The 12,579-nt window shown below is 38.8% G+C and overlaps 3 protein-coding genes across 4 annotated transcripts in view; 1 reads left to right on the plus strand and 2 right to left on the minus strand.

The window, feature by feature from the left end:
• Positions 1-12,579, minus strand: part of nav2a (neuron navigator 2a) — a gene marked incomplete at its 5' end in the record, with an annotated part of 219,686 nt that overhangs the window by 91,873 nt on the left and 115,234 nt on the right. The gene's annotated exons all lie outside the window — the stretch shown is intronic.
• On the plus strand, positions 1,994-5,816 carry LOC311288124 (uncharacterized protein). Its single transcript, XM_084405377.1, has 4 exons — positions 1,994-2,901; positions 3,641-3,835; positions 3,932-4,011; positions 4,275-5,816. The coding sequence occupies exons 1-4, from the start codon at positions 2,803-2,805 to the stop codon at positions 5,239-5,241; spliced, it is 1,341 nt and encodes a 446-aa protein (XP_084261503.1). The 5' UTR covers positions 1,994-2,802; the 3' UTR covers positions 5,242-5,816.
• On the minus strand, positions 5,929-8,997 carry LOC311288150 (uncharacterized protein). Of its 2 annotated transcripts, none has more exons than XM_084405398.1 (3): positions 8,253-8,997; positions 7,492-7,558; positions 5,929-7,069 (listed from the first exon to the last, which is right to left on the minus strand). In XM_084405398.1, exons 1-3 carry the CDS (start codon positions 8,861-8,863, stop codon positions 6,317-6,319), a joined length of 1,431 nt encoding a protein of 476 aa, XP_084261524.1. In that variant the 5' UTR covers positions 8,864-8,997; the 3' UTR covers positions 5,929-6,316. The 2 variants fall into 2 exon arrangements, with proteins under 2 accessions (XP_084261524.1, XP_084261523.1); XM_084405397.1 differs by having other exon boundaries at positions 5,932-7,069; positions 7,435-7,558.

Genomic DNA, 12,579 nt, shown 5'->3' on the forward strand with positions numbered 1-12,579 from the left:
TTCTGAACAGGTCTTAAATCCACAATAAGTGAAACCTTGCAGTCTAGAAAACATCATATGCAACAAAAACGATCATATGCTTTCATAGCACAACGTATGTGAATATAAACAACAAGTCATGAATCCCAAATAAGTTTAAATGCAATAAAGACACGGCTAAACATAAAAAAAAAACTGGTTCAATCGGGAGAGACAAAATATGACCAGAAGCTGAGAATTTTTGGACCTACAACAAGTATATTAAGTCACTGGAAATATGCAAAATATGCAAAACGTTTTTTTTTTGTTTTTGTTTTAAACACAAGCGCAAAGTTTGCATAGAAAATGAATGGTTTGCAAAGGGTCAGATTCAAAGATTCAAATAACTAAAGAAAAATCTAAACAACATAAATAATGTAATATGTATTAGTAAAATATTACAAAAATTAATAATAAAATAAACAAATAAAATAAAAATGTTGTTAGAAGTAGTCCATCAGGTGACAGTTTACTAAATATTTACCATTTTTATTTTATTATTTACCATTATTATTACTATTTATTTATATATATTGCTCTTTTTTAAATTTATATTTATATATATATATATATATATACACACACATGCATACATACATACACACATATATATATATATAAAATTATAAACAAAAAATAATTAATGGTTTTCTGATGCAATAAATGATTGATAAAGTTTAGATCAAAACTTGAATAAAAACAAAACAAATCAAGTCTACCCAACAGCTCCTCAAGCCCACAACCAAAGGAAGTATTTTACCAGTTTCATGCTGTGATTGTTTTGATCCCTGCGCCACAGCATCACACTCATCTTCCTCTACCCTTTATCTTCCTCACTTCACCTGCCGGCCGTCCAGACACACGGATCCCATTTACAATCCATCAGAGCAGCATCCATCACAACCATCCACAGAGAGAGAGAGCTTTAGAGGAGGAGGAGGATGGAAGATCCATGCTAAAGGAAGAAGTTCAAATGAAGCAGGTTTGAAGGAGAGTTTGAGAAGAGCGATGGAGTGGATGGTGGAACCAGAGATTGAGAGAAACAGAAAGTAAAGCAGACAGAGCTCTCACCGCTAGTGTTGTGCCACGCTGAGGGCAGCTGCCTCCGGTCTGAAACACACACACACACACACACACCAGCTGAAGGGGGTGGGGAGGAGACACCAGCTGGATAGGCAGTTCTCAGTCAGCAGTGGATGAGGGAATCCCTCTTTACCTCCCCCACACCACCCCTCCATTACACCCTCTCCCTCCAGACATCCCTCCACTGAAACTATTAACCAACTCACAATCACCAACAAGTGAACTCAACTGCATCACCTAAACACGTTACCTTTCTGATTTAACCTTCAGCTCAAAGAATCTTCTTTAATATGTCATCAATAATTAAACAGAAGTTGCGAATTGCGATAGTCTTTTCTTCCGTATTGTGATACAAATATGAGTGAAAAGGCTTTTCGAACAAGAAAAAACGTAGGGCGGGACTTGATTATGTCTGTCAGGAATTGATTGGATGATTGTGGTTTGCTATTGGTCGATCTCATGTGATTGACAGGTTGTCCCGCCCCTAAACAGTTTTTCATAAAAAAACAAGAATTGTCCATTTTGACTTCAAGGCAACTTTAAAGATGGGAATTGTAAAATGTTATTATATATATGTATATGTATATGTATATGTATATATATATATATACATATATATATATAGAGATGCACCGATTACCATTTTCTAGGCCGATTCCGATTTCCGATTTTTCATTGAGTTTGACCTGCCGATACCGATTTTAGCCGATTCCGATTAATTTTTTTTCTAACCACTTTACAGCACACACAAATATTTATTTTCGATCTTTTCTTTAACCCTTTCACGCGTAAGTTTAAAATATTCTAACTGACACCCCCACCCCCAGAGTGAGTTTTTTCAAGGGGAACGTTCCCTTTAATGGGGACGCGTCACGCGCAGGGGGGAAGTAAGTCGACCGGAAGTTGAAGTCGGCCGCGTGCCGCCATCTTGTAGCAGAACTTCACCTGCAGTTAGCATCCCATTGACTCCCATTCATTTTGGCGTCACTTTGACAGCGAATAACTTTACATCTGAGGCGTTTAAAGACTCCATTTGTCCATTATTTATTTCTAAAGAAACACGACAATGTATAAAATGCTCCATTACCTTGTATCTTATGTTATGGCCCCGTAGAAGCAGTTTTTGTAAAAGTAGGCTAACGATTGCGTCATAACCACGCGACTCTCTGTCGCACAGTAGAGAGATTACCGTATGGACAGGAGGAGAAGCTCGCGGGCAATCGGGGGGACGTGGAGGCAAAATGACAATATAATTAATCAGAATACCTAGCAAAAGTTGCTCCTGCTCCTAGCTCATGGACAGCTCCTACTCACACTCTCCGTCTCTGCAAGATTCGGAAGGGAATGATTCAGATTTCTCTTGGCACAGCTCCTAGAAGACAGACGGGTTGCTCACGTGGTCCGTGTAACGCTTTGCTCGGTTTGAGTCTGCGCGTCAGGAAAGGAAGTGCTAAGAAATCGCGAAAAATGGGCTTCACTTGTCTCAATTGAGTTCCAATAGGCTTGTTGCATAAATAGAACGTTCGATATTTCCGGGTTGTCACGGTAGGCCGCACGACTTCCGGTTACTCCTGTCAGAGCGAGTCTGACAGCGAGCAGCTGCTTGTCAGAGCGAGAACGTTAACGTCAACTTTAGTAAAACGAGGAAGATGGAATTTTACACACGATGCTTGCAGGACCTGCCAAGGATAACCGTAAACGATGTACATAGGATTATACAATCCTCAACATCAGCCCCAAAGAGCAAGCGGGAGAAGGGGTTTAAAATGTATATTTCCAGCTACATTGACAATTACGAAGGTAAGTTAATTTACTATGCTTTGTATTAGTCTAGCCTATGAGCTATCTTGCTAACCGGTAACGTTAAACATTGAATGAGCCTGACGAATATTATCTTGTTTTAAGTGTTTTGATCATAACATGACATTATTCTTAACTCAGTGTCAAACAAAGAGCCAGAGACAGGGAGAGTGAGTGTCCGCGCTACCTGCCATAGGTCACTGAGGAAGAATGAGAAACCTCACGACCTCAGAGTAGGATCAAAGATAGTTCAGTTGTTCCAGCCAGTTCTGCTCCAACCATGTCCTGGGGATTTTGTGTCGCTAGGATAGGTTCTGTATCAGTAAATTCGGCAGAAAGTAGCACTCAAATATCTAACCTAGCCCACATGAAAACCCCAGGAACTGGTTGTGACGGCTGTTATATATTATAATTTAAGTTTGTGTGTTAAGTTGTAAGTTAGTTGAAGTTTAAGTTATCTGTATGTTCAGTATTCATGTAACGTTTTTGACTTGTAATAGCCTACTAACATCTCACATATGTAATACTAACATAATGTTTAAAAAAACAGAACTAAAAACGACTATTTTTGGTCATTTGTTAACTAATATGACTAATATGATATGGTTAAGCCTACCATGACTAACAATCTGAAATGTTGATTTTTTTTTCCATTTCCTGTGCCTGTACTATATTTAAGATGGTAATGGTTATCTGTAATATGATTAGTTTGTAAAATTGTCTCTCTTTTTTTTTAAAGATTACACTTGAGCACTCATTCCCGGTGCAACTGTTTGAGGCTGTGTGTTCATGTGTGGCTGGTAAGGCACTGTGCAATCACAATGTTGCACTGCTCTATCAGACAGCACACTACTCTCAGCTTCAGATCAGTGCTGTACCCCCTGTCCTTAGTTGCACTGAAACAGAGCAACGCTGGCACAAGCCAAGGTCTATGGTAAGTCTGAGACCACACTGTTTCATAGTGTAGTCAGTCAGCTGAATTGGTACACGTGCAAAGCTTGCTTTCATTAAAGACCATTACTATCAACAGGGTGTGAAGCCAGGCCGGGTCAGAGACATGGTCGTGTTGTCAGCCAAACCCAAGCAAAAGACGGTTGGAAATGGTGTAAGGTAATAATGTTTTATCTTATTTCTATAATTTAGATAAAACATGATTAAAATATGAAAATAAAATAACATTTGAAACATATATCATGTTCCATTTCAATTTGCCTATATGGTGGGAAGAGGGAGTGTTGATGCTGTTAACACTTTTAGCTCTTTATTGGTTTGTGTGTGCATATGTTGTATGTATGTATATGTTGTGTATCCAAGACAAATTTCCTGAAAAAGGACAATAAAGTATACTAACTACTAACTAACTATGTACACAGGAGCACACTTTACAAAGCACTGAGGGGAGAACTGCCAGATGTGGACATGCTCAAAGTGGCTGAGGTGTATAGTGATTTCCCTGCGACCTTGGCGCCACTCATCACCACCATGGCCATTAGTTCTGATGTTCCATTAGTCCAGTCAGCACTAGGGGAAGTGCAGGAGGGAAGTGCCATCGCCTCTCAGCACCCAGTAGCACCCACCAGGACCATCCAGTTGCACTCAGATGCACCTCCACCTCCACTTCTGCCGTTGGCTGATTACAGGTTGGAGCCTACAACCTGTCAATTTGTTTGCAGTGAACAACAACAGCTTCATCTGGTGTCCCTGCAGACAAGTATTGAAATGGCCAGACAGGTGGAGGCTTCCACACGGGACCAGAGCTTGTCTGCAGAGTGGCATCAGGTTCGTCGACCACGGCTAACGTCCTCACACTTTAGAGAACTGTGCCATGTTCGAGGTGAGAGTACAGCACAGCAGCTCGCTCAGAGGATTTTGAAGGGCACTGTTCAAACTGCTGCCATGAAGAGGGGCCTGGTACTTGAACCTGTTGCCATTGAGGAGTACTGCAGGGTCAAGAACACAAACTATTGGCCCTGTGGGTTTATCATCCACCCCGATGCCCCCTGGTTAGGGTCTTCTCCTGACGGGGTTGTATTTGACCCAACCGAAAACCCTCCCTATGGTTTGGTTGAGATTAAATGCCCAAATTGCAAGAGCTATGTTGATTGCAAGTACTTGAAGTTGCATGGCAACACAATGCAATTAAAACGGCAGCACAGCTACTACTGGCAGGTCCAAGGCCAGCTTCTAATAAGTGGAATGGAGTGGTGTGATTTTGTGGTGTTTGCAGAGGATGACATGGTCATCCAAAGAATCTACAAAGATGCAGAGGTTGCACAAATCATTAGGGAGAAGGGGGATCACTTCTTTTTTTATTTTTACATGGCTGTGTGTTTGAAATAGATACTGTTACTATTTACTGTTACTCTTAGAATAATTTACAGTAAATCAGTTCTAGTTTTGTATGTAAATCTATTAAATTTAATCAGTTCAGGTTTTATAAATTTGTAAAAATAAATCAGTTTTGTATAGATGTGTAAAATTTATGCCCATTTTTTGGGAAAATACAGTTTAAAAACAAAACAATTTAACCACTAGATGGCTATTGTCACATTCACCATCTGTATTCTCAGCACTATACTTCCCAGTATCCTCCGTCATCATCATCGTTGTTATAACCGCCTTCACCTGTGTTTCACTCATCATCATCACCGTCACCTGTTGTCTTTGTCATTATCTCTGTGTATTTAAGCTCCCCCTGTTTCTCTGTTCACTGGCCGGTTATTGTTTGTGTTCATACACACAGTTTTGGTTGTTGGATTGTTTGCCTGTTGGAATATTAAACCTTGGTTATTTTTGTACTTCGAGTTCGCCTTCTTCATCTACCCCGAGACGTTACAGCTATAGGGCTCCATTATGCTATTTGCTATTTGACTACCTGAAAGATATCTTTTCACAAGTTGGATTCAGTTTGAGTCATATCTTAATATTTATGAAATCACAATTATAACAAAAATAAAGAAATTGTCAAAGTTTAGCATTTTTTGTACAAAAAAAAAAAAAATCTCTCAATAATATTACATTATGATTAGAATCAAACCTGAACAAAATGTTACAATGAGAAATGTTGGAGTCTTAAGATGTTATAATTTATTCCAATCATCTATTACTAACTGTAACAGAACAGAAATGAACAATTATATTACATATATTACATATTGGGTAAAAATACATGACCATCAAAATGGAATGAATAGCAATAACAAATGAGCAAGTGTGTGTGAGTGCATATAAAAAGATATGTATAGATTTTTAAAAATGAACAATTAATAACATCACTACATTTGTGGATGTTTGTAAACATACAACATATACAGTAGCAGTTCAAGTTTTGTATAGATTCGTAAAAATGAACAATAAAACTTGAACAAAGAAATTGGAACTGATTGTAAACTGATTCATAAAAATTCTAGACCATTCATTTCTGTGTTGCCCATGCCTTAACCAGTGGTCCATTTTGGTAATTCACCAAGAGACAAGCGACGGTGAACAACTGGTCAATGCTCCCACACACTGACAGAGGTATTTCTTTATCAAACAGTTTGTTCTCTTTTACTCGCCTGATGCACCTCTCAACATGCACTCTCACACGGGCAATAGACTGTGTCTGCTGGACATCCTCTTTGGCCATCTGTTTGTTTCTTGCAAGGAAAGCAGGTCGGTAAACCTTTCCAGGAAAGAGATTGTCCACAAGAAAGCCTTTGTCAACCATAATGGCCATCTCTGGTGTGAGGAGTTTTGCTATTCCTGACTGCTTAAAAATTTCCCGGTCACTCATGGAACCTGCATACAAAGATGACACAAAGGTGATGGGACCATGAGGTGCAATGCCAATCATGGCCTTGAAAGTGGTGTGTGACTTGTATTGGGAGTAGACTTCGCTGTGCAAAAGAAGAGAAGAGGGAGTTTGGCAAAAGATTTCTGTGCAGTCAAGCACCACTTGTGTGTCTGGGAACAAAGCAAACTCAGGTGGTAGATGAGCCTTTACTTCCTCTGGTGGTATCCACAGGCGGATGGAACCCAGTAGATAATAGAGGAAGTGTGTCCACGATGTAATTATTCTGCTTGCTGTGGTGGTATGGATGTCGAATCGTTTGGCTAGGTCCCTCAAAGGCAGGCCCACAGAAAGGTGCATCAAGAAAAGCAGTAACTCATCTATCGGTGCTAGTTTCTGTTAAAAAACAAAAAACACATAACACACTAGAAATAACTTGTACTGTAGTATTATTGTATGTTGCCCTAACAAATCAGCTGAAAACACCCTTGATTAATACTGGAGCCTTTGACAGTCAAGATATGTCAAGTAAACTGTAACAAATATTAAAGGTACTATAAGCGATCTCGGTTGGCGTTTGTTTTTGCTGCAGTTTGTGGAGGCTGGGCTGTCTGCAGAGACTGTGTTTTTTTACAGTGTGTTCAGGGGACAGGCAGCTAGCGGATAGTGAGGAAATGTTTGCGGTATGTGAAAAAAATGTTTTGGCCTAAAAAACGTGTGAGATCGCTTATAGCACCTTTAAGACTAACAACATAACTTACTGATGGTCTCAGAAGGCTAGGTTCTTTGGAGGCATCATGGACACTGGTGATCCGTACCATTTTAGTTGTTGCAGCAGGCTCCACCAATTGCCAAAAGGCCTGGAAATGCTTGTATGATGTAAATCTGCAATGAAATTATAATCACTTTAGAACTTTATGTTCATAATAATACAACAGGATGACTGACATGTTATTGACTTCTGGCTTTTGTTGACAGAACTATGCTACGTGTATGGAGCTGTATGTGAGGCTTGGGCTAGTGTTGCTTTAAACAAGGGGGACTAAGAGCAATTTGCGCCCCTGGAGACAGCCTTCACAACCCAGCAAGGGTGGGTAGTAACGGAACTACACTGAAAAAAATGATTTAAGCTACATTTAAACAAATGCATTAAGTTGAACTAAAATAAGTTCAACTTAATACATTTGTTTAAATGTAGCTAAAATCAATTGTGTGCAACCACTTACCATACATTTTTTTAGTAAATTCAATTAATCATTTTTTCAGTCTACTTGTAACGCACATGAGTAAAAAAGTAGTTTTTCAAGGAACGTGTACTCTCATATTCCTGCTGTTTTAAACCGTAACTATTTTACACTTTCCAGCACATCATAAAAATATTTGTAAAAATGGAACAACATACTTTTTCAAATTTTACTTAAGTTTCTCAAAAAGGAAATTTTACTTTTACTCGAGTACATTTTTAAGGGAGTAATTGTACTTTAACTTGAGTATAGATTTTCAGTACTATAACCCCCACTGCAACCCAGACACACAGAGTTAGGCTACTACATACAATTGCATAATTGCATGGACCAACCTTGTGTAAAAACGAATATCCTCATCGGATCCTTGGAGGTGTTGGAGTCCAAACCGAGACAGTAGTTCCAGTGATTGGACTTCTTGTTGTAGCTCCTCTACCTTCCTCCTCAGGGCTTCGTTTTCATCTGCCAGCTGATGTGTGACAAGTGCAGTAGTGGGGGTGACACAGTAGGCGTGATCAGGATGTACTACTTCCTTTTCTGTGACCACCTCGTTGTCAGACTCCATCGGTAGGTCAGGGGAAGGAGGCCTTGGCCGACGTTGCCAGACATTAAGCCGAGGTGCCGGTACGCTGAACTCATTCCAGGCAAACAAACAAGGGACACTGCCTTTCTTCAGTCGTTTCTCCCCCCCAGTCGTCGTTACAAAATCCTCAAAAAGGAAATGACAACTGCAGACACGAGTGCATTCAGTTGGAGTGAAGCTATCCCTGCGGATCTTGACTAGCCACTTTGATCTCACCTCAAGATCCACAGGGAAGCGATGAAAACTAATCGTTCCATTGTATTTCGACGAATTTCCACACATCGGCACACAACAGTGTAAAGACGATCGTCTGGATTGACGCTGAAATTTAATTCGTTTTTCTTTTACTCTTAAGAAACTCATAATTGCTGTCTAACTAAACTATCGCGCTCTCTCTGACTCTCTCTCGCTCTGACAGGGGATAACATCGACGTAACCGGAAGTCGTGCGGCCTACCGTGACAACCCGGAAATATCGAACGTTCTATTTATGCAACGAGCCTATGGGGTCGCTGTGTCCATTTCTTTTACTGTCTATGGTCACGCGATACACCGCAGCCACAATAATACTGTATGATAGATGTGTCGCTTTTATTTCGCTTTTCCTTTTTTATTCAAAATATTATAATATAACAAACTTGCTTACCATGTCATCAGCCTATCTGATATTCCGATTCTCAAATACGTGTAAGTGTCAGTGAGTGTGTTAAAAACCTTTATAAATAATCTTGATCTATAACATGAGATGGGTGCCGCAATGTTGTCCTGTCAGTCGGATTTACAGCACGCGAATTCGTCAGTTTCTCCCGAAATAAATGCAAGAAAGTGGCCGGTGAACTGAGAAGAATAGAGTAAACACTGCTTGGTTGTGATATATGACAGCGCTGAACGCGTCCGACTCTGGCTCAGCGCCAGCCAACGCGCGAAAGCACAGTTTGAATCTGGCAGTTATGCGACGTCACTGAACATTCTAAATGTGGCACCGTAACGTTACTGAAGGGGCACAGAAATAAAAATCCCATATATGAGACCGTACCTCTCAAAAGGTTAATCATGCGGCGCCCGAGTGCATTTGACCGGCATAAAATCGGCATATGTCAAACTGACCGGCCGGTCGCCGGTCATGGCCGATCACGTGAAAATCGGCCAATTCCGGTCACCAGCCGATCAATCGGTGCATCTCTATATATATATATATATATATATATATATATATATATTTAACAGTTTTCTGGTCTTAATTTAATGTTTCTAATTTTCAACTAAACTAAACAACACGTCATTTGTCAACTGTCAGTCTAATTTGTGAGTCTTTTTGATTGATTTATTAAAAATAATTGGTTCAAAAGAGTCATATTTACACAATCAAAAAACACTGGCCAAACAATAGAAAGATGTGCTTTCTATGTAAGTGTCTATGACTTTGTATTATTGTGTCAGTCGGACTCGGCATTGGCAAAATGCAAACTTTCTAAAACTGTTAAAAAAACCGAACATCATGAATATGATTTGGTTCCATATTTTGAAAAATGTCTGTGGATCGTCCATACAATGAAAGTCAATGCCCAATGTCAAAATCCCAAACAACATTCATTGCATCAATATGTTTTGCGTTCCACATGGGGAAAATACATTTTCTCTGTATTATGTGAACAAGATATGTTTACAAGTACTGGTCTTACTGGTGCTGCTTCATGCTTACAAGCACATACTTTTCATATGAGTATGCAAATTTGGTTCAGCTTAAGGTGAAATGTGCTAAGCATCTAAATTCAATACATTTAACAAACACATAAGAATACAAGTACCTCTTGCTACCATAACTATACACTGTATACAGTTAAAACAACTAAACATATAGATATGATCTAGGTTTGAATATTTAAAAGTCAGGGCGATTGTAAGAAGGTGAGCGAGTTTCATTAAACAAACCGTCACCAGACATCTAGTGTGCAAACACAGTGAAGTAACGGACAGTTGTTCATAACATGAATAAGAAAACGTGACAAGATGATGAATTAGTCTAGTGTGAGGAGGGCTGATCTCGCTAATGACGATCCACACTTCAGATCTGTCTGCTGTCGCGCAGCGTTTGTGAAGCGCACCCTTCTGTAGACCCCGAGGGTCTGAAAACACACAGGTCAGAACCTCTTTTCCTCTTTTCCACAGTTGTGGTGGAGTGTGTGGTACAGACTGCTGGCATGAGCTGCGGTGTGGAGACACGAGGTGTTCCCCATGTTCAAGCTCTCGCCAAAACCCATGCCAAACCACAAATTACAAGCCAAATTTCAGTTTCTGGGGATCGCCCAAGTTTCTGCCCTCGTTCCCACACTAAAGAACCCTAGAGGCAGCAAAACCAAGCATGTTTTTAATATACACAACACAACACACACAGGGCTTCTTACTCCAGCAGATGTTTTGAAACTGTGACAGAGCGGATCTACTAGAGCTTGAAGAGATTTTAGCAGTGTTGGAAAAGCTACAGTGAAACTAAAGTTAGCAATGCAGCAAAGCTGTACTTAATATAGAGTTCAATTAAGTCATAAAGTCATTATAAATAAAGTTGGGGAAAAAGCTAGACTAAAGTTACTAACAAAACGTAATTACATTGGATAAAAATAAAATAAAAATAAAATAAATAATGAATAATATATATTTGATTTAATAAATTTTGTATCTATTTTATTATTTTAATTATGTATGAAAGAATTCATTTTAACAGAGCCATGTATTTAAACTAAATACAACTAATAAAACTAAAACCATTTAGTGTATAGTATTATTTACCAGTATCTAAATATATTTTGAATACGCTTCTTTGTTCATATTTTCAGTTTTCATTTGAATTTAATTTGGTATTTAGTCATTTTTATGTGATTTTGTCATTTTTATTAGTTTTTTTTCTAATATTTTTATGTATATGTTTATTTATCTGTCAGTTTTAGTTTTAAGTGCTTCAACTTAGTTGCCAAGCAGCATTTAAATGTTTTTTTATATATATTTCAGTTTTCACCTAATATATATTATATATATATATACATACATACATACACACCAGATACACACACACACATCTATATATACACACACACACACACACACACACACACACACACACACACACACACACATATATATATATATATATATATATATATATATATATATATATCATTTGAGCTTTATTTGAATGAACAAAAATGTATCAGGAACAGTTTCTCACAAAATTTTAGCATGCATTTTTCTTTTATGGATAAACATTACCGTATATCAATCCTACAACAGTTGAGTCACATCTCAAATGCTGTATACCGTTTTCTCCCTAAATCAGGCTCATCTAAAGCTAATTGCCTCTTTACAACTCAATCAAAGTCTGAGGAAAACACATTGAAGATTTCAACAGATTTATTGTGCTGTAGTGGCGAGTGATATGTGGCGGACTCTACATGTGTCGGGCAATAGTGAACAAGCTCATTAAAAAAACAACAGCTTTGAATCACAGGCTACGCTCGCCATTCATTCTGCCAAAGGATGCTAAAATAAATCCGAGTATGTGTGGACAATGCAGGGGCCTCACCCCGTGGAGAGCGCTCTTTGTTTTGGGAGACCCCCATCATCTGCTTTTCGGGAGGTTAGGGGGTGGATAGGTCCCCACTGCCAGGCTGTTAGGGGGTGGGTGGGACATATGGGCTTTCTGGGGCTATGACACAAAACCACGAGGGATTCAGAGGCACCCTGGGTCTCCTGAAAGAGAATAGAGCCTGTGGTGGAGGGGCTGGAGACACTTGTAAGGAATGTCCAACTGCTGATGTCATGATTCTGATGGCTAGAGTTTTACCATTTCCTTTTGCTTCCTTACAAACTGTACCACGGTAATGCTTCAGGTTTTGTTAAAATACCAACGGAAACTGCAAACAAAAATTAAAATGCCAAACCGATTCTTAAAGCTTCTTAGAAAGTTTGAATTATTATTAAAATGAATGTATAATATCTGGCTATGCTACTATATTTAATACATATATTAATATTTAAATACAATATATTCATATAATTGTATAATATATGAATTAAAATAAATTA

Source organism: Rutilus rutilus (assembly GCF_951802725.1).
Source record: "Rutilus rutilus genome assembly, chromosome: 3".
In the NCBI taxonomy this organism is placed as follows: Eukaryota; Metazoa; Chordata; class Actinopteri; order Cypriniformes; family Leuciscidae; genus Rutilus; species Rutilus rutilus.

Bases quoted from the DNA above. Each gene is read 5' to 3' on its own strand.
- LOC311288124 (XM_084405377.1), top strand. From the start codon at position 2,803: ATGTACATAGGATTATACAATCCTCAACATCAGCCCCAAAGAGCAAGC. The intron at 3,836-3,931 runs GTAAGTCTGAGA...TACTATCAACAG, and splicing joins GGCACAAGCCAAGGTCTATG to GGTGTGAAGCCAGGCCGGGT. The intron at 4,012-4,274 runs GTAATAATGTTT...CTATGTACACAG, and splicing joins ACGGTTGGAAATGGTGTAAG to GAGCACACTTTACAAAGCAC.
- LOC311288150 (XM_084405397.1), bottom strand. From the start codon at position 8,863: ATGAGTTTCTTAAGAGTAAAAGAAAAACGAATTAAATTTCAGCGTCAA. The intron at 7,559-8,252 runs GTTGGTCCATGC...ATTTCATTGCAG, and splicing joins GATATTCGTTTTTACACAAG to ATTTACATCATACAAGCATT. The intron at 7,070-7,434 runs GTAAGTTATGTT...GTTTTTTAACAG, and splicing joins CTAGCCTTCTGAGACCATCA to AAACTAGCACCGATAGATGA.